The sequence below is a fragment of the Phacochoerus africanus genome, chromosome 11 (assembly GCF_016906955.1).
Source record: "Phacochoerus africanus isolate WHEZ1 chromosome 11, ROS_Pafr_v1, whole genome shotgun sequence".
Lineage (NCBI taxonomy): Eukaryota > Metazoa > Chordata > Mammalia > Artiodactyla > Suidae > Phacochoerus > Phacochoerus africanus.
Window position 1 is genome coordinate 43,977,019 of NC_062554.1, and position 21,817 is coordinate 43,998,835.

A 21,817-nucleotide genomic window follows, 5' to 3' on the forward strand; every position below is an offset into this window, starting at 1 on the left:
TTACCATCATAATTTATGATGATCACATGACCACAGAAGGTAGTATTTTTTAAATGTTGTAAAAACAATGTTATATTCATCTCTAGCTTTTCATCTCTCAAAACTCTCTGGTTTCCCATTCTGCTTTAGGGTTCTGATCTAAATAAGTAAGTTCTCATTTCCTCCTAAATAATCTTTTTGTATAACTCTAAGAATGGTATCCATGTGTTAAAGAATGAATTAAAAAGGTCTACCTAGGTAAGTTAGAACTCTCTAGTAAATACCCAAACATGAGTACTGACTTGGGTGATAATAGGCTGGGGAAAACAGTACCATGATATGATCATAGAAGCAAGAAAAAGTTGCAGATGTTCACCCACCCACCTTCTCTTCAAAAGTAACCACAGATACAAGTGACCATTCTGGGTTCTTTGTGGCTCACGCTACACCACTAGTGATCCTACCTGGTACAGCCTGATAATATGGGGGTGGCAAAGCATCTTCATAATTTGAACTTCTCGAAAAATCTTCTTCAAGTTTTCTTCATCCAGCTGGGTCTTATCTATGATCTTGATTGCAACCTGACAACAGGGAAAGAAAATTATGTGTGACTGGGTCACTTTGCTATATAGTAGAAAATTAACAGAACACTGTAAACCAGCTATAATGGAAAAAATAAAAATCATTTAAAAATTACTCTGATGAATTATTAAAAGGAGTTTCCTATAGAAAATTAAATACACTCTAAAACATATTCCATAAAATACAAACGGCCAGTATTTTGTTTATAGAACGTCAATGAAGAAAATAAATGCACTCTTTTTAAAAAGATAGGAAACAGATTCCTAGCAAGTTGGTCTCAAAGGAACAGACTCCAAAAGCTAACAGGTCTACTGCCATTTCTTAAATTAATCCTACAGCAAAAACTCCAGGACAAAATACTTCACTGCAAAAAAAAAAAAAAAAAAAAAGGATTTCCCGTCGTGATGCAGTGGTTAACGAATCTGACTAGAAACCATAGGTTGCGGGTTCAGTCCCTGCCCTTGTTCAGTGGATTAACGATCCGGCATTGCCGTGAGCTGTGGTGTAGGTTGCAAACGCAGCTCGGATCCCGCGTTGCTATGGCTCTGGCATAGGCCGGTGGCTACAGCTCCGATTGGACCCCTAGCCTGGGAACCTCCATATGCCGCGGCAGCGGCCCAAAGAAATAGCAAAAAGACAAAAAAAATAAAAAATAAAAAATACTTCACTGCTCCACAGATGTGGTTATAGTCTAGGCAAATCAGGCTTTGGTGCAGAGAATGGGACTTCGGGCTTCTCATTACTAAAAGAAGCTAAGATCATAAGTAAATGATGATTTAGTAAGGGCGGACCAGAAATTCCACAAGTGCATTCCATACCTCACCAGGTGCTTCCATAACCAATAACAATAGCGGTAGCACTGGTGGTGGCAGTGAGCAGCAGCAGTTACTACATACTGAACATTTATTCTGTGCCAGATATAATTCTTAGTGCTTTGCAATTACTAACTCATTTAAACCTCACAACACTCCATATTATCAACCTTGTTTTACAAATACGGAAATTGAGACACATGGAGATTAAGTCATTACCCAATATATAGCTAATATGTGGCAGATTCAAGACGGAAGCCCAGGTAGCTCAGCTTTAGAATCAAATTCGTAATGGTAACACTATATAAAAAATCTCAAGCTCTTTCTGTGCTATCTGTACACTGCTTCAGCATAAAATATCTTTCCATTTTGCTAATTTTTAAGATACACAGCAGCATACACATATAAAAACCAAACGAAAATGAAAGACTTTTTTTTAATCTCCTAAACATAAACTTCCTCATTATTCTTAGCAAAATATTCAAAATATTGGGTTGTTCCAAAATATCTCTATATCTCAGTTTCACTCAATTAGTTTGTAATCAACAAATATTAGTTGGATGAAGGACCAGGATTAGGCAAATTCTAGCCTCCTTAAATTCTTAAAATTCTATTATTCTATACACTGAGGGAGGAAAAGAAAATGTACACTTATTGGGAAAAAGAAAAAAGAGGGAAGCAAAAACGTCAATGCTAAAAAGTTTAGCCCAGAGAAATAAAAACGGTCTGGAGCTACAGGGTAGATGATTCAAATATATGAATAACTAGCATAAAGGCAACTTTGTCTGGAGTCATTTCAGATGTGAGAATGGGTTCTAAGGGGAGAAAAGCACAGGGAGACAAACTATAGCACAATTCAGAGTGAATAAGCTCTGCCTAATGAGAGAATGTGATGAAATGAGCTGGGAGTAGCTTGAGCTACAAAAATTAACCAGCACAGCCTTAACTTTAAGGAGCTCACTATCTAGTAGAGGAAAGACATATGTGAAACAGCCAACATTACAGTGTTGGAAACACAATCAATAAAGCTATGTACAAGGTATAAGTAAAAAGGAGATGAATTATGAGTGTTACCAGTGGGAGAATAAGTAGACATAGGGAAAGACTTCACAAAGGAGACAGAACTTGAGAAGGGACAGAATCGGGGTGAGCAGAAAAGAGGGATGGGAATATCATAAGGAGAAAGAGCTGCATCATTAATAAATCTCACTACTGTTTGATCGTCTAGTAAATCTTAAACCCCTGATCACTACCATTTCACTTGTCCTCAGCACTGTGCCAGATCACACACAGGACCTTCACTCTGGCAACTAATCTGGAATCCTTAGCTGGTTCTCTAAGAACAGTTCTCAAGACCAAAAAAAAAAAAAAAAAAATCGCAGTACACAATGTCCTTTCATAGAACAAGTATTAATAAAACCTTACACACGAATAGCACATTACCATTTACAGACTGCTTTCATATATACAACAAGCTTAGAAACTTGTAGGCATATGCCCATAGCAGAGCTTCCCAGCTGGTTTGCTGGATAAGAGTTACAGTGTACCCAAGGTCATGGGAAGGTGACAGTGGATCACCTCCAGCTTCAAGGAACCTCAATTGTTTGCCCCAGAGAAAGTACTGTCATTTCCTGTGTTGTGACACAATGCACAAAATGTTGGGAAGCACTATTAGGGTTTATCGATCATGTATTGTCCAAGAATTGGGCCTAAAATCCCCTCTTCTGCCCATGTCTACTAACAGAAGGCAGAGAAAAAATAAGGAGATGGGGGTGCAGAATGAGGACCTTCAATGAACTTGACCATATTTTTGCACCTTTCACCCCCACGAAGGTATTAGATCACAGTGTAATTGGGCAAGTCATACAGTAGGATCTCCCGACTCACAGTGGACTCATTCTGAATTTCATTTACCTTCTGAGGTATAGCACTTTCATACAGGTAAAAAGAAAACCGTACTTAATCATCTATGAGAACAAAGTTGGCTACGAAGACCTTATATACTATACAGTTAATACATATTTTAATTTAGTAACAATTATCTGATTGCACATATTCACCATCCTATATACTGAAATGTATTCTTATCTTTTAGGGTAAATCTATATTAAGCATAACCCTAGAAGTAAATACAGAGAGGTTTTAATAAATAAAAACATCAAGTTCCTGTCTACTCCAGAATGAGATTCAAGATTCAACAAGACACAGAGAGGCAAAGCTCTGCCTAACAGCTGAATATGTGTGTTAAGCTGCCTGGGTTCAAAATCTTGGAATTATCCCATAACATATAATCTTGAGCAAGTTATTTTATTTTTTTGATGGCTCCTTATCTATAAAATGTGGGCAACAATAGAAGGTACTTTAAAGGTTGCCAAGGATTAACTAAGCTAATGCATGCAACCCGCTTAGTATAATGGTATAATGCCTGGCATGCAATACACAGCAATTACAGGTACTGCTATTGTTATTACTTCATTTGTTCTGGAATCAAGCCTTACATTTTAGACATTCTGTGGCAAGGATTAAATTTGATTCACTAAATGACACAATTCTGGATCTGAAACTCATTAACTCTTTTCTCAAGGGGTAAGTTGGGGGGCCTAGAAGTGAAATAGCTAACAACTGTGGGCAGCATTCAGAACAGACTGCTTCCAGCTGGTGTGGGAAGAACATGGAAAGAATGGAGCTGGGAAGAAAATGCATTCCATTCAGCAAAGTCACACTGAGCCACAGGATGGAGCCCACAGCAAGCCCTGATCCTGAAAGGTGTGTCAGCGAGAGAGAGTGGGCTGCCTCCACAAGGCAGGCCAGGCCCCTTTCCATCCAGACCGAGTAGCTATCACCACGGAGGAGGCCATAGGGCTGCTTGGTGCCAAACAGTGCCTGACAGGACCACTCCATACAGAAGGGAACTTCCTCAAGTTTAGCTCCTTAGCTGCTAACTGGAAAGTGGAAGCTTTCTAAACAGCTGAAAAATACTGATGAAACTACCAAGTCAGAGAGTAGGTCATTGGCAAGCAGGTAAGATTATTTTGGGAATACCTGAAGAGGTAGATGATCATGAATTTTCACTGCTACAGATTATTGGAGGCTATATAGCAAATGTTTTAGGTTAAAGTAGTACATAAGAGTCGCTTGAAAAATAAAATGTGTCAATAACAAAAGGTAAACTGGCAGATAAAATAATCTCTCATTTTTAGATTGGTGCTAAAAATCTATGAATCCCATACTTGTACTTATATATGAAAAGCATAACAAGAAGGGAACTTCCAACACATGACCAACAGACCACATATTTCTTACGTTTGTCCACTCTACACAGAATCTTTTTATCTTTCAAAGAGCATCATCTTGTAAATTGACACTATATGAATTAAACATGGCATTACGACAAATACGTTGCTAAAGAGATACATATTGTTGGGTGTCCTTAAGAATTTCCCTACCCAATATATCTCCATTCAACAAATTTATTTTTTAATACACGTGGTATGAAAAAAAGTTAAATTCAGATCATGCCTAATTTAAAGTCACAGTTTTTAATTCATTCTAGAAGGGAAAAATAGCCATTTCCCCCCTGTTAGTTCTCACTTTTAAACCATAGTTCCTTTAATCCTTACCTTTTGCAAGTGCATTATTGCTCTTAGGAAATACTATTTTCATCACAACAGGCAATAATTCACTTGCATATCCTGATATCACATTCACAGGCAACATAAGCTAATAATAAAAACCAATGAGCCAAGGAAAGGTTCATTATTAAAGTCAAAACAAATCACCCTCTTCACTCAACAGAAATAAGGAAGTCCCTTTATTCAGGGACATGCCATGTCAAATGGACAGCTAAAAGTAAGGAACTACTCAAAAAGAAAATGCAAAGAACGCAATTGCTAGAATTCCACTAAAAAGAGAATGCAGGAGTTCCCGTAGTGGCTCAGTGGTTAATGAATCCGACTAGGAACCATGGGGTTGTGGGTTCGATCCATGGCCTTGCTCAGTGGGTTAAGGTCCTGCGTTGCCGTGAGCTGCGGTGTAGGTTGCAGACGCAGCTTGAATCCCGCATTGCTGTGGCTTTGGCGTAGGCCGGCTGCTACAGCTCTGATTCGACCCCTAGCCTGGGAACATCCATATGCTGTGGGAGCGGCCCAAGAAATGGCAAAAAAAAAAAAAAAAAAAAAAAAGTCAGATAAATAAATAAATAAATAGAGAATGCATATTCTCAAACTCGTATGTAGATGCATGCATAATAATTTCATAGAATACAGTAAACAGACTAATGCTTTTAAGAAGGGAAAAGAAAACATTATGACAGTGTGGAGAAAGGTTTATTTTTAGAAAAGTTTATTTTTTTCAACATCCTTTTAAGGAAAGAAGTCTACTTCTCAGTGAAATGCACTAACATTGAGGCAGATACCAAATATTTTGCCATTGCGAATGACTTTCAACAGTGTTGGGCATTTTTTGGTTTGAACCCACACCACAGCAGTGACAATACCAGATCCTTAACCTGCTGCACCACAAGGGAGCTCCACTGGGGTTGTCTTTACATTAACTTCTGCAGCTAAGTTTGTATTCTCTTATTTGTATGACAGAGCTCATCTAGTACTCTAGGTTATTTTCAGTTCAGATCTAGAATCATTTTATGGTCTAGATCTGTGCCGTCCAATACAGCAGGAAGCAGCCACATGTGATTACCGAGCGCGTGAAACGTGGCTGGATGCGCTATATACATCAAATATACACCAGATTTCAAAGCCTTACTATTAAAAAGAGAATATAAACTATCTCACTGATAATTTTTACATTGATTACATATAGAAATAATATTTTAGATTTACTGAGCTAAATAAAATATATTATTAAAACTAAGTTCAATGAAAAGGCAAACCATGGAATGGGAAAATATTTGCAAATCACGTATCTGATAAAGGCTTAATATCCAAAATATAGAAAGAATTCATACAATTTCTTATAAATACAAAAAACAATCCAACAAAAAATGGGCAAAAGGGAGTTTCCCCTTGTGGCTCAGCGGTAACAAACCCAACTAGTATCCATGAGGATGCAGGTTCGATCCCTGACCTCGCTCAATAGGTTAAGGATTTGGCATTGCTGTGAGCTGTGGTATAGGTCACAGAGGCGGCTCAGATCCCATGTTGCCATGGCTGTGGTGTAGGCCAGCCGCTGCAGCTCTGATTGGACGCCTAGCCTGGGAACTTCCATATGCCGAGGGTGTGGACCTAAAAAGCAAAAACAAAACAAAACAAAACAACACCCGCCCCCTCCCAAAAAATGGGCAAAGGACCTAAACAGACACTTTTCAAGGAAGAGAAACAAGTGGCCAACAGGTACATGAAAAGGTGCTCAACATCACTAGTCATTAGGGAAATGCATTCAAAACCACAAAGAGATACTACCTCCTGCCTGTTAGGATGTCTATTATCAAAAAGACAATGATAACAAATGCTGGCAAGGAAATAGAGAAAAATGAAACTTTATACACTGTTGGGGGGAATGTAAACTGGTACAGCCACTATGAAAACTGTAGGGAGGGTCTTCAACAAATAAAAAATAAAACTACCATATGATCTGGCAATGCCCCTTCTGGGTATATATCCAAAGGAAATTGAATCATTATCTCCAAGAGATTATTTCTACTCCAATGTTCACTGCAGCATCATTCACAATAGCCAAGGCACAGAAATGACCTAAGTATCCATTGACAGATGAATGGATTAAAAAATGTGGTGTATGCATACCATGAAATATTATTGGGCCTTGAAAAAGAAGGAAACAAATGGATGAACCTGGAGGACATTACACTAAGTAAAACAAGCCAGACAAGGACACACACCACATTACCACATGGTATCATTTACATGTGAAATCTTTTTAAAAAAAGAGAGAGAGCGCGAGCGAGAAAAGGAAGGGGCGGGGTGGGCGTAAAAGAAAAGAAAAGAAAGAGCGAGCCAAACTCATAGAAACAGAAAGTAGAAAAGTGGTTGCCAGGGGCTGAGGGGTAGGGAAAATAGGGAGAGGTTGGTAAAGGGTAAAAAACTTTCAGTTATAAAATGAATAAGTTCTGAGGATTTAACAGAAAACATGGTGACTACAGATGCTAACATTGTATTGTCTAAAATTTGCTAAGAGAAAATATTCTCACGAAAAAATGATAAATACATCAGGGGATCGATAGGTTAATTAACTCAATGGAGTAAATCCTTTCACAATGTACACATATATCAAAACATCATAAGTATCTTGAAATTGTACTTGTCAATTATACCTCAAAAAGGCTGGTGGTGGGGAGCCCAACTAGTTTCACTTGTTTCCTTTTCCTTTTAAAAATAGGACTACTAGAAAATGTAAAATTACATATGTGGCCACCATTTTATTGGACAGCACTGGTCTAGATGATGCCAATAAGCTACCAGTTAAAGCAGGCATTTCATGAAAATGACTTCCGGAATACTCGACCCAATACTGAGAACTGCCAGTCACCTATATCAAAGAAACTTGGCAGGCTGCAAGGCATTCAAGTATCCTCAAACACGGCCTTGAGGAGAATCTTAAATAAGGTCTCAAAAGCTGCATTCCAAGAACTCAATTTAATTCCATTAAAAAATGTTTACTGAACAACTGATTTAAGGCAGCATCCTCCAGCAGCTCAACAGCAGCTCTCTCAACAGGGATTCTGTAGAAGAATTAAGTTGTACACTCAGCTTTACAGCAGTTCTCATACTTTATGGTCTCAGGATTCCTTCTCTCTCACTTTCTTTTTTTTTAGGATTCCTTCTCTTAAAAATTACTGAGGGAGTTCCCGGGTGATCTAGTGGTTATGAATCCATGCTTTCACTGCTTGCAGCCCTGGTTCAATCCTTGGTATGGAAACTGGAATCTCACATCAAGCCACCGCATGCACAGCCAAAATTAAATTAAATTAAACATGAAAATTTTTTAAATTATTGAGAAGATTAAAGAAATTTTGGATCCTGCATTGCTGTGGCTGTGGTGTAGGCTGGCAGCTGTGGCTCCGATTGGACTCCTAGCCTGGGAACCTCCATATTCCATGGGTGCGGCTCTAAAAAAACCAAAATAAATAAATAAAAAAAAAATTTTTTAAAGAAATTAAAACAAGACCAAAAAAAAAAAAAAAGGAGTTCCCGTCGTGGCGCAGTGGTTAACGAATCCGACTAGGAACCATGAGGTTGTGGGTTCGGTCCCTGCCCTTGCTCAGTGGGTTAACGATCCGGCGTTGCCGTGGGCTGTGGTGTAGGTTGCAGACGCGGCTCGGATCCCGCGTTGCTGTGGCTCTGGTGTAGGCCGGTGGCTACAGCTCTGATTCAACCCCTAGCCTGGGAATCTCCATATGCCGCGGGAGCAGCCCAAGAAATAGCAACAACAACAAGAATAACAACAACAAAAGACAAAAAAAAAAGAAATTAAAACAGAAGATTTTATTTATTTATTTTTATTTTATTTATTTATTTTTGTCTTTTTGCCTTTTCTAGGGCTGCTCCTGCAGCATATGGAGATTCACAGGCTAGGGGTCTAATTGGAGCTGTAGCCGCTGGCCTACACCAGAGCCACAGCAATGCCAGATCTGAGCCTCATCTGCGACCTACACAACAGCTCACGGCAACGCTGGATCCTTAACCCACTCAGCAAGGCCAGGGATCGAACCCACAACCTCATGGTTCCTAGTCGGATTCGTTAACCACTGAGCTACAATGGGAACTCCCAAACAGAAGATTTTAAAACAGAAGCATACATAAACACATATGTCATTAGCCATCAAAATAATTATATGATAAAACATCATATGATATTCCCACTGTATAACTGTAAGCGAATGAGAGTGAAAAATAAAATAATGTTTGAATATTTATGAAAACAATTTTGACCTTAAGGACTCACTGAAAGAGTTTCAGAGACTCTGGGGTCCCTGGATCAAACTTTGAGAACAACAAGGCATCAGTATAAGTAATGAATTAACTTCTCTCCTGTGTATCTAGAATGGTACCACCTTAGGGAAAACTGAGAAAATCATCACTCAAATGTTTTTCCTATAGGGCTTTACCCTTTCTATGAGGCTTACATTGAGATGGCTTCTAGGAAAGGAATTTAAATGTCTTAGCAATCAGGAATCCCTGTTGTGGTTCAGCAGGTTAAGCACCCAACATGAGAATGTGTGTTTGATCCCCGGCCTTATTCAGTGGGTTAAGGATCCAGCGTTACCCTGCGCTGTGTGGCGCAGGTTGCAGATGCAGCTCAGATCCCGAGTTGCTGTGGCTGTGGCATAGGCCAGCAGCTGCAGCTCCAATTGAATCCTTAGCCTGGGAACTTCTGTATGCTGCAGGTGCACCCCTGGAAAAAAAAGAAAGAAAAAATTAATGTCTCTGCAATCAGCCTTGATAGAAAGTTTTTTTTCTTTTCAACATACTAGAAAACAGAACTGTCATCAGGAAACAGGTTTAAAGAAACTCCAAACCACCACAAGCTACATAAGCTATAAGGTTAAACCTGCCAGGCACTAAGCAGCCATGATTAAAGCTGTATCACAAGGTCACGGTTAGGACGTAGGCTGATCATATTCTTAGGAAGACCCTGAACTGTGCACTGGAACCAATCAAGGAGTCCATATTTTAGTTTGTAACAAATAGTCAAATCAAGTACTAAGGAACAAAGCAAAGACATACATTTGGAAAGAACCAATTACTCTATCGATTTTACACACCAATCACAACTGTTTCTGGGAAAATATACAGTTGCCAAGCCTAAGGAACGAACGACTGAGATGTTAGGATTCTAGCCAACTCCGACAGGAGGACTCAACATGACCAGCAAAGATTAAGAGTCAGTCAGCTCTCACAGAACCCCAAAACAAATACAGCCAACCCTTGAACAACTTGGGTTTGAACTTCTTGGGCCCACTTATGTGTGGATTTTTCTCAATAGTAAATACTGCAGTAACTACACGGTCCAAGGTCGGTTGAGTTTGCAGATGTGGAGGAACCACAGATGTGCAGGGGCAACTCTTAAGTTTTACTTGGATTAATCCCTGTGTTGTTCAAGGGTCAACTATAGTTTAAAATACCTAGCAGGTCTTTAGATGACTTTTATTTGAATATTTCTCTGTTTGGGCTGTACTGAACAGTAAAAATAAAATAGTTCATGCACATATAATGTCTAAGGGACAGAGAAGTGAAAGCTTAACTGAAGTGAGAAAATATACCATGAAATGCATTATTCTTAGAAAGATTTTTAAGGTAGAACATGGAATATTGTGCATAATTAGCAAATGGAAATTTTCTGGTGATTACTTGGAATTCAAGGCATGGAAGAGAAAATTTTAAGGCAAAAAGAAAATAATTTCTCAGTTCCAGTAATTCCCATCTGGTTAACATTTACCCTCTCAGAAAACAAAATCCTAGGAGTGTCTCTAACACAACGGGCAACTCTCTCAGCCTGACTGACATTATTGCTGTTGTTATTTTAACATTTACAGGGTGCCAACAATATTGGTGGGTTTTTTGGGGTTTTTTCTTTGTCTTTTTAGGGCCGTACCCGTGGCATATGGAGTTTCCCAGGCTAGGGGTCCAATCGGAGCTGTAGCCACCGACCTACGCCAGAGCCACAGCAACGCCAGATCCAAGCCTCATCTTCGACCTACGCCACAGCTCACAGCAATGCTGGATCTTTAACCCACTGAGCAAGGCCAGGGATCAAACCTGAGTCCTCATGGACACCAGTCAGATTTGTTTCCACTGAGCCACGACAGGAGCTCCAATATTTTGTATGTTTTATAGAACATTAGGCCATCTCTTGGCCTATAGGTTTACCACTTAAATGAAATGAACAAAAAGACATTTTTTAAAAGGAGGTGGGTCGGGGGAGGGGGAGGAGACGAGGATGGAGTTGACAATAGCAATAAAAGTTAAATAATTACTTACAAAATATCAGCACACAAAAATAAAAGAACAGGAAAAAAAAAAAAAAACAGTACCCATTCCATTTTCAGGTATTTATTTTGGATTGACCAAATCTCAGAAGTTTCAGAGGGAGATTTAAAATGAAACTGATGGTGGAGTTCCAATTATGGCTCAGCGAGTTACAAATCCGACTGGTCTCCATGAGGATGCAGGTTCGACCCCTGGCCTGGCTCAGCGGGTTAAGGATCTGTCACTGCCACAAGCTGTGGTGTAGGTCACATATGCAGCTCGGATCTGGCATTGCTGTGGCTATGGCATAGGCCAGCAGTGGTGGTTCCAATTTGACCCCTAGCCCGGGAACTTCCATATGCAGCCATAAAAGGAAAGAAATTTAAAAAATAAAATAAAATGAGACTGATGGCTTAATTCTTTTTTTTTTTCCCCCCACAGCCCATCTGTGGCATATGGAAGTTTCAGATCCTTAACCCAATGAGCAAGGCCAAGGATAGAACCTGCAATATCAGGTCCTTAACCTCCTGAGCCACAAGGGAAACTCTTGATGGTTTAATTCTAAGGGAGCTCTTTAAAAGGATGCCCTGAAGCCTTTTTTAAAGGAAGGGCAGGAGAGAGGGAGAGGCCCAAAGAAAACTGGAGGAGCCAATAGGAGCTCTGAGAGGAGAGGAAGGATTAGGCAGAAAAGCAAGGAGAAAAGAGGAAAAGGATAAGAGCTACATGGTTTAACAAGGCAGTTTTAAAAGTTTTAAATGCCTACCAAAGTACAGGATCTAAAAAAATGGTATAATGAAACAATAATAATTGTTAGAGAAATGTTTTGAAATAAAAGAAAAACAGGGAACAGCAGTTAGTCCAAGGAAAAAGCTTAAGTTATGGTAGGAAATTACGAAAGATGAAATTTTTGTCCCAGAGAAGAAAGTCTGGACATGTGAGTAAAGAACTTGGCAGTGGCCTGCACTGTGAGGTTAGAAGGAGGCAGAAAGCTGAATGGATTTCAAGATGAATTTTCTTAATGAAGTACATGCTACTCTTTCCTGGAGTGCCAGCTCATAGGTAAAAATAACCCAGGCTCGCAGAAGGACTATGCTCTTCCCAAGAATGGCATTTGTCAAGGAGTCTGCGTACTGTTAGGCACATTTAGATGTAGCACCTAGAACACTCAAAGCTTTTTAAAGAACCAGCTGGAAAGAGAGGTAAACTCAACTGGCACAGCATAACTTTCTTAAACTTCCCCAGTGGAGATTTATTACACTGATTATCTTGCCAACCTTACAATGGTGGTGTTGTTCCTGGTGAACTAAGTCGGCAACAGTTCATATTTTAAACTGTTCTAAATTATGTTAATATGCCCCCCAAGGCCTAATAGCATAACCTGCACCAGCAGGAGGTTGAGTGAACCAAGGGAACACAGTAACAGTTGAAAAACTATTCTAAATCCCTCATGTCTTTACATCTCCCAATTAGTTGGCAATGAAGACTAAAGGAAAACAGGAAGCAGTCTCCATCATCAGAGAGCATCTCATCCTCCCTACTTCTGAAACTCTTATTTGTCAGGCATCCTTGGATGTTAGTACTGTGAGCTAACTGTCAAGATGTACATCTTTGTCAAACCAGGCATTTTTATTCTGAATGGGTATCACACTGGGCTCTGTCTTCCCTGTGGCAGCCCAGAGTTAAAGAACCAGCTTCCCTGTGCCCATCAAGAATCTTCTGAGGGGCTTTCCTAATTCCAGCTGCAAGCCATCTGTGCTGGCAGAACATGCCCCTCTAGGATTCTAATAAAATGGCAATATTTTGTGTGATGGCTTTTGGTATTTATTCCAACTTCGAAGTGTTCCTTATATTAAGCAGTCATCCCATTTTCAAATCAAACAGATTTTATTTCCATAATGAATGTTTGTGTTTCATGTGCTGAACAATGAAGTTTAAGTAATTTAAATCACTCCCCTGGATAGTCCAATGGAAACATTAATTAATTAATTCTCAAATTTCTAATATTTAATTTTAAAGGCAGAGGAGGACTACTGATAAACAACATAGAAAAAATTTGAAAACTGTTTAAGTAAAATATAACTCATTATTTCATGGGTTATTATTATTATATCATATATTTTAACATTATACCATTAAATATAAAACACAACCACATAAAATATGTACTTCATATCAAAGTTAACATTTAATAAGATTGTCCTTTCCCTTAGCAGGATTATATGCATTCTAAATTCTGACCTTCTATAGCAGTCCTAAACTGACATTACAAGTCTAGAATTCTGAAAAGCTACTAAAAGTACCAGCAAGGATTTTACTTTTAAATAAGTTACTATAATTAGATATTAATATTGAGTATAGTTAATAACAGTAAAGTTTTCTTCAGAAAATCATTAAAAGCATCCACCATTTAAGCAAAAAGCAACCTATTACACTGGCTATTGGCCCTTCTTTTGATCTTATGACAATATTGTTTTGGGGGGGGAGAGGCTGTGCTCACAAAATGCAAAAGTTCTCAGGCCAGGGGTCACACCCCCACCACAGTAGTGACCCAAGCCACAGCAGTAACACCAGATCCTTAACCCAATGAACCACTGGGAAACTCCTATCCCTCTCTATTTGAAAGTTCACTTGAATTTTCCTGAGATCTCTGGGTCATAGATTTCTTAGAGACCTCAGTGGTCTTTCACTACAATCAGCTCTACTAGGTCAAACTGATATTTGGGATGTGTAAAGTATAAAAAGAAGCATATGCATCTCATTTCAAACATGGAAATGGAATACTCTGCTCCTCTGGCACTCCATTCAAGTTCACTCTAAACGATTTTGTTAGATAACTTGTATTTAGTGCCAGAGATATCAGACCAAATACAATTTTCTACTCTTTCCCTAATTCAGATAACCAGAAAGCTTAATAAATTTAATATTTTGGACTAGACATATATTCAGGGTCAAAAATGAATTTACATACGAAGGGTATTTTTTTAAATTTACTACTGTAGAATCCTTTGTGGTTTTTTGTTTGTCTGGTTTTGGTTTGGGTTTTTTGTTTTGTTTTGTTTTTCATAGCTTTGTGAACATGATAGCAAGCCAAAGACAATTAAATTTTGCCTTACAATGCAGGGAGTGTTGGGAAATAGGGTCTCTCAGTTAGATTCTTTCTTTTACTTAATAATGCAAGTTAAAGAACTCATCACAGTTTTTTCCATTTGCCTTTATTACCAGAAAGCAAAACATAAGTGAACTGTGGCAGATATAGTTAGGCTAAGTTTGCTGGTAAAATTATATTCATCTCCCTTCTCACTTACACCATTTGGCTCTTATTCTTATAATTTGTTTTAAAGTCTATAGGTCTTTTTCTAAAGAAACCTGAAATTCTTTCCAAAAATATGGACTTCTTCAAAATTTTGCATATATTTATTAGCCAGAGTAAGAAGAAGAAATCCATTAACGAGACAAATAAATGCTATCAGCATTTCCCCAAAAGTTTCCCAGCTTTTCTTGTCTTCTAGTTCTTTAAAAACAAAACTTCTTTATTGAAATATTATTCACACACTATGCAATTCATCCATTTAAAGTATACAATTTGATGTATTTTAATATATTCACAGGGTAGTGCAACCATCACAATAATCTAATTTTGAACATTTTGTCCCAAAAGAAATCCCATATCCATACACTTTCATTACCTATTACTCCCCTCCACTTCTCACTAGCCCTAAGCAATCACTAACCTATTTTCTGTCCCTATAAATTTGCCTATACTGAGCATTTCATCTAAATGGAGTCATATGCTATGTGGTCTTTTGTGACTGCCTTCTTTCCCTTAACATAATGTTTTTAGGGGTATACATGTTATAGCATCTATCAGGACTTCACTACTCTTTACTGCTGTAAAATATTTCATTGTATGGATATACCACATTTTAAAAACTAGTATATCAACTGGTATTCAGCTGATGAACATGTGAGTTGTTTCCACATTTTGGTTATTATGAATAATGTTGATATGAACAATCATGTAAAAATTTTATATTAATGCGTTTTATTTCTCTTAGCTTTAGACCTAAAGTGAAGTCCTGGGTCATATGGTAACTCCACATATAGTATCTTATTGGACATTTCAAGGAAATGACTAAGAGGCTACATCATTTTACATTCCTACCAGTAATACAAGAGAAGGTTCTAATTTCTCCACATCCTCACCAATACTTGGTCATGCCCATCTTTTTGATTACAGCCATCCTAACAGGGATGAAGTGATATTTCATTGTGATTTTAATCCTAATTTTCCTAGTGACTAATAATGTTGAGGATCTTTTTTATTTTTATTTTTATTTTTATTTTTGAGGATCTTTTTTAAAGGTGTTTATGGACCAGCTGTATACTTTCCTCATTCATTTTTTAACTAGTCTTTTTATTATTGAGTTGTAAGAGTTCTTTATATATACTGAATACAAATCCCTTATCAGATATATGACTTGCAAATGTTTCCTCTCCATTCTGTGCTTGTCATTCACATTGTTTTTTGTTTTTGTTTTGCTTTTTAGGGCCACACCAGCGGCACATGGAGGTTCCCAGGCTAGGGATCCAATCAGAGCTACAGCTACTGGACTACACCACAGCCACGGCAACATCAGATCTGAGTCGTGTCTGCGACCTACACCACAGCTCATGGTAACTCCAGATCCTTAACCCACTGAGCGAGGCCAGGGATCGAAGCTGCATCCTCATGGTTCCTAGTCAGATTCGTTTCTACTGTGCCATGAAGGGAACTCCATCATGTTTTTGTAATGTGGTATGCAGCACATATTTTTAATTTTGATGTAGTTCAACTTAATCTTTTTTTTTTTTTTGGTCTTTTTGTCTTTTTTTTAATTGTTGTTGTTCTTGTGCTTTTGGTGTCATACTCAAGAAACCACTGCATAACTTCAGATCACAAAGATTAACTTCCATGTTTTCTTCTAAAAGATTTAGTTTTAGCTCTTACATTTATATATATGATCTATTTTGAGTTAATTTCTGTGTATGGCGTAAAGCAGGGATGCAATTTCACTCTTATGTGTGTGTATATCCAGTTGTTTCAGTACCATTTGTTGAAAAAAATACTCTTTCTCCATTTAAATGTCTCAGCACCTTTGTCAAATGACCACAAATGTAAGGACTCTTGAACCTATTCCACTGATCTGTATGTCTATCCTTATGCATACTGTCTTCTGGCTCTTGATATTCCAGATATTGATATTCACCTTACTCTCTTAAGGCTGGTGTTTACTATACAAAACAATGGGTTTAGTAAAGTTTCAAGCACCTAATACAGGACCAAAGATCCAGAACCCAGAGCAATTATAAATTATTATGCAGCAACTATTAATGAACCAAATCAAAAAGTTTTGATTGTGATTTGGGGGAACTTTTAAAATTATTTATTAATTAATTAAGCAAATATTAAAAATTGAGATAAAAATAACCTACCAACTTAGCAAAATAACAACAGAGAAACAGAACTAAGAAAAAACTGGAATAACAGTTACCAGGCAACCATAAAAATTACTAAATAGGATGACTAGTCCAAATTTTTATTCCAACTGATTCATCATTAACATAAGTATGTATGTTAACTACTTCTTTTTAAAAAGAAAAAAAGGACTGAGGTGTTTACAAAATTAAATGTAGAAAATAAGACAACTGAAAACAGAAAAATCAACAGATCCTTTCCTCTTTATTTTCGCAAAGATATAGGGCCCTTGGGAAACAGCCAAACATTTCCAAATCAGCAGATGTGCAAAGCATTCATAAGGACCAAGTCCATTAGCCTACAAGCAACACACATGGGGAAACTTCTAATACACGAGACAGGGACAAATTGTGTTAGACTCTTCAAAGAATAGATATAGGAAATTCTGGCCCTCACTTCCCAAAATCTCTGGTTTTTAACCAAAAAAGGACGAAGAAAAGTGAAGGTTTCTTTGTCCTCTGGTTCCTCCAAAGTAGGTCAGGTCTGTGTGTAATTATTGGGTTTCACATTCCTTTAGAAAAGGAAGAGATGTCAATGCATGGAGAATTTTTTAAAAAAAGCAGACTCAGGCTAGGGGTAGAGGCAAAAGAGTGCCTCTGCTGCTCACCAAAAAAAATAAACTAAGAAGAGGCTTTTGTTTTTTAAAATAGCCAATTTTAAGGCAAGAAGGGAAAGAGGCCTAATTTCTCATTCTAAAGCTACAACCAGGAATTCCTGCTGTGGTGCAGCGGAAATGAATCCGAGCTGTATCCATGAGGACCCGGGTTCAATCTCTGGCCTCGTTCGGTGGGTTAAGGATCTGGTGTTGCTGTAAGCTGTGGTGTAGGTCACAGACACGGCTCAGATACCCTGTTGCTGTGGCTGTGGTGTAGGCCGGCGGCTACAGATTCAACCCATAGCTTGGGAACTTCCATATGCTGCAGGTACAGCCCTAAAAAGGAAAAAAGAAGAAGAAGAAGAAGAAGAAGCTACAACCACTGAACTTGAACCAGTGGATAAACCCTCCTTGTTTCATCATCTTCCTAGTCATGCTTCCCACGCAACGATGACATAAAGAAATAGTGAAAAATAAATTCAAAATTTATTCCAGAGGATTTTTATATGTAGAAAAACCTACCAAAAACATTAATTAAGAACTACTATTTGCATTACCAAATCTTAGAAAAAGAATCAGTCTCAGGTTCTTTTTAACAATACATAGAAAAAGAATTTTTTTTTTTTTTTGCCTTTTCTAGGGCCACTACCTGCGGCATATAGAGGTTCCCAGGCTAGGGGTCGAATCGGAGCTGTAGCCAGTGGCCTATGCCAGAGCCACAGCAACACGGAATCTGAGCCACGTCTCACGGCAACACTGGATGCTTAACCCACTGAGCAAGGCCATGGATCGAACCCGCAACCTCATGGTTCCTAGTCGGATTCATTAACCACTGTGCCACAACGGGAACTCCAATACATAGAAATTTTATCATGAAATCCTAATGTTTATATCATTATTCCATTGCTTTTCTTTACAATTTTACCATATATCTATCACCAAACATATTGTTTAGGTTTACCTGTTTTTAAATTTTGTATAAAGAGAATCCGACTTGTTATTTTTAACTGCCTTTCACAGGTTCTTATAATAGTCCTCCATGAAGATGCAAGCAGTGATACCAATTCACTGACAGTCTTCCTTATATGAATACACCAATTTTATTTATTGCTTTACAGTTGCTGGACATTCAAGCTGTTTGCATTTCTAGCTATTATGGACAGTATTTTAAATATTCTTATACATGTTTCCTGGGCCATGAGTGCAAAAGTTTCACTAGCATCTATATTTAGGAACCAATGAGTAAAGCCGAATTGTTTTCCAAAATGGTTGTATCCAGCAATGGGACTCCTACCACTGTTCCATATCATCTCCAACAACTGTTATTTCTAATTTTTCCCAGTCTGATGGGGGGTAGGGGCCCAAAAATTTCTCACTCTTTTAATTTGCATTTCCTTGATTACTAAAAAGTTTGAGGTTGAGGAGCTTTTCACATGTTCACAGATTACTTAGTCCTGCCTCTGAAATAACATTCACGACTTCCCTATTTCCTATTTTTTTTTTTTTGAATTTGAAAAGTTCTTTTATATTCTGGATAAACTTTGTCAATACATCTTCTCTCAAGTTGTAGCTTATTTTTTCTCTTTATACTGTCTTTTTTTAGGTAAATTTTTTATTGAACTATAACAAATATACAAATATCTCTAAATTATAAGTGTAACTCACATACAAAAAAGCAAGACTAGCAGTTCCCTGGTGGCCCAGTGGTTAAGGATCCAGCACTGTCACTCTTAGGACTCAGGTTGCTGCTGTGGCATAGGTTCAATCCCTGGCCTGGCAACTTCCACATGCTGTAGGTTCTATTGGCCAATCAATCAATTAATCAATCAGGACTTCTGGCTATCTATAGTAGCTAAAATTACACACACACACACACACACACACACACACACACGAAAGACAAACAGTTACTGCTGAACTGTAGTTTTCTAACACTGTATAACAAACTACCCCAGAACTTTGTGGATTAAAACAACAACAATCACTTATTTAGCTCACAAATTTGCAATCTGCCTAGGGCTCAAAAAGGACAGCTTGTCTCTGTTTCCATGTGGCATTACCTAGGGTTGCTTGACAGGAAGTTGGAGGAGCCACTTTCCAGATGGCTTCTCACAAGGCTGGTAAGTTAGTACTGGCTGGCAGCTGGAAGCTCAGTTGGTGCCATGGACCTGAGGCCTCCACTCATCTCCACATGGGTCTGTCCATGGACTGCATGGGCTTCACACAGCATGGTGAGGGGTTCCAAGAATGAGCACCCCAAAAGAATAAGGAAGGAATGTGTGGCACTTTTATGACTTAGCCTCGGGAATCACATAATAGCACTTCTGACTTGGGTCAATGCAGTCACAAAGGCCTGGCTCAGTTTAGTGGAATGAGACAGACTACTTCCTGAAGGCAGAAGAGCAAGGTTCTAAAAGAGCACATGGGTTGGGAAATATTGTTGCAGCCATCTTTCGAAAATATAATCTGCTACACCTTACTAACTCATAGTCACGTGTTTGCTTGTGCAGGCTCTTTATTCAGAAAAATTTCTTGCAATTTTTCCCATAAAAATTCTTTGCGGTCTGTCTATACAGATTTAAATTTGATTCTCCCAGACAGTGGGAATCACAAACAACTAGGAGTACTATCAACAAAGTTACCAGCTCAGAGATTTTTTTCAGGCCTCACAGGCAGTATGAACTCTGACTGCAAATCCACGTGTGTGCAGGCTTCTGTTAAGGCAGATTCTTGGGAGACTTCTTCTCCCCTCTCCATTCAGATCCAAGACAGTTAACAAGCAAGTCTCTGCATGCAGGGAATTTTTTCTCCTACTCATCTACTGAGAAGTCAGCTTTCTGGGGTTCCGGTTTTATACAGGGCAATATGACCTCCCACTCTGCTTGGACACTATTTTTTTCTCTGGGGCCTCCCTTTTGCTCTAATCCTATAAGAAACCCTCAGCACAAACACCACCTTCAATGCTGACACCTCTTATGAAATCCTGCTTTCTAGCCCTTTCCAGGCCTTCAGTTGTTTTCTTACATGGGCTCCAGTATTTTACATATATTTTTCCTTTCTTCAGCATAAGTTCCATGAGGAAGCGGGTTCAATCCCTGGCCTTACTCAGTGGGTTAAAGATCTGGCGTTGCTGTGGCTGTGGTGTAGGCCAGCAGCTACAGCTCCGATTTGACCCCTAGCCTGGGAACCTCCATATGCTGCAGGTGCAGCCCAAAAAAGACAAAAAAAAAAATTTCAGGAGTTCCTGTCGTGGCGCAGTGGTTAACGAATCCGACTAGGAACCATGAGGTTGCGGGTTCGGTCCCTGCCCTTGCTCAGTGGGTTGACGATCCGGCGTTGCCGTGAGCTGTGGTGCAGGTTGCAGACGAGGCTCGGATCCCGCGTTGCTGTGGCTCTGGTGTAGGCTGGTGGCTACAGCTCCGATTTAACCCCTAGCCTGGGAATCTCCATATGCTGCGGGAGCGGCCCAAGAAATAGCAAAAAGACCAAAAAAAAAAAAAAAAAAAACTTCATAAGTAATGTCAGGAATACATCTATATTTTTAAATAGCACCTATGTAAAATAACATATTTACCTGTATGGAAATGCTCTGGAAAAATGTCCTTAATTAGTACACTTCCTATAAAGCAAATCTGAGGGAACTGAAACTTAATAGAAATGCTGATTTCTGCCCCACGCTCTTCATACTTTTAAACTTATTGGGGTCTGTGCCCCTGTGCATATTTTAAACATGGTTTAGAACTGCATCACAACTCAAGGAAATGGAAATTTTACTAATTTTAAGGAAAAGCAAAGGAAGAAACAACAAACTATTTCTAGGGCCACTGTCTTAAGGTTAAAAAAAAGATAAGGTCAATGTCTTGTAGGAAGAGGTAAATTCAAATTCTTTGGCAAAATGAAAAGGAATTAACTGAATTTAATATTCACATGCATTTTCTGAAACATATTCTTAAGGCTTAAAAGCAGCAGCAGTTCATGAAAAAAAAAAAAAGAGAGAGAGAGAGAGAGCTATAAGCCACTGGACTAAACAGAGCCTCTGAATGTTAGCTCTCCCACCAGACCAAAGGCAATGGCTACAAATTACCATATTCCCAAAAAGATGACAGCCAAACTCTTGTATCCTACAAGGAAAAATGGCGATTACAACCATCAGTCAGCAGCGGCAGAAGGCTTAGACAGCAAGTCACCAAACAGACCATTTACTGTTCTTCATCTTGTGCAATATGACCTTTCCAGCTCAGCCCACTAAACATCACAGTGGTCCATGAGGAGAAAATCCACATGGAAGCAAATTCCAAAATGCAATTTACCCTATAGGCAACAGACTTTTCCAGATTCTTCATCCCACTTTCTTCCACTCCCCTCTGGGTCATAACAGAACTTGGCAGATGTT

The 21,817-nt window shown here is 38.7% G+C and overlaps 1 protein-coding gene across 1 annotated transcript in view; it reads right to left on the minus strand.

The window, feature by feature from the left end:
* Positions 1–21,817, minus strand: part of SIK3 (SIK family kinase 3) — a 252,687-nt gene that overhangs the window by 106,738 nt on the left and 124,132 nt on the right. Inside the window, 1 exon segment of the mRNA XM_047752064.1 lies at positions 444–560. Coding sequence (XP_047608020.1) covers positions 444–560 — 117 coding nt within the window.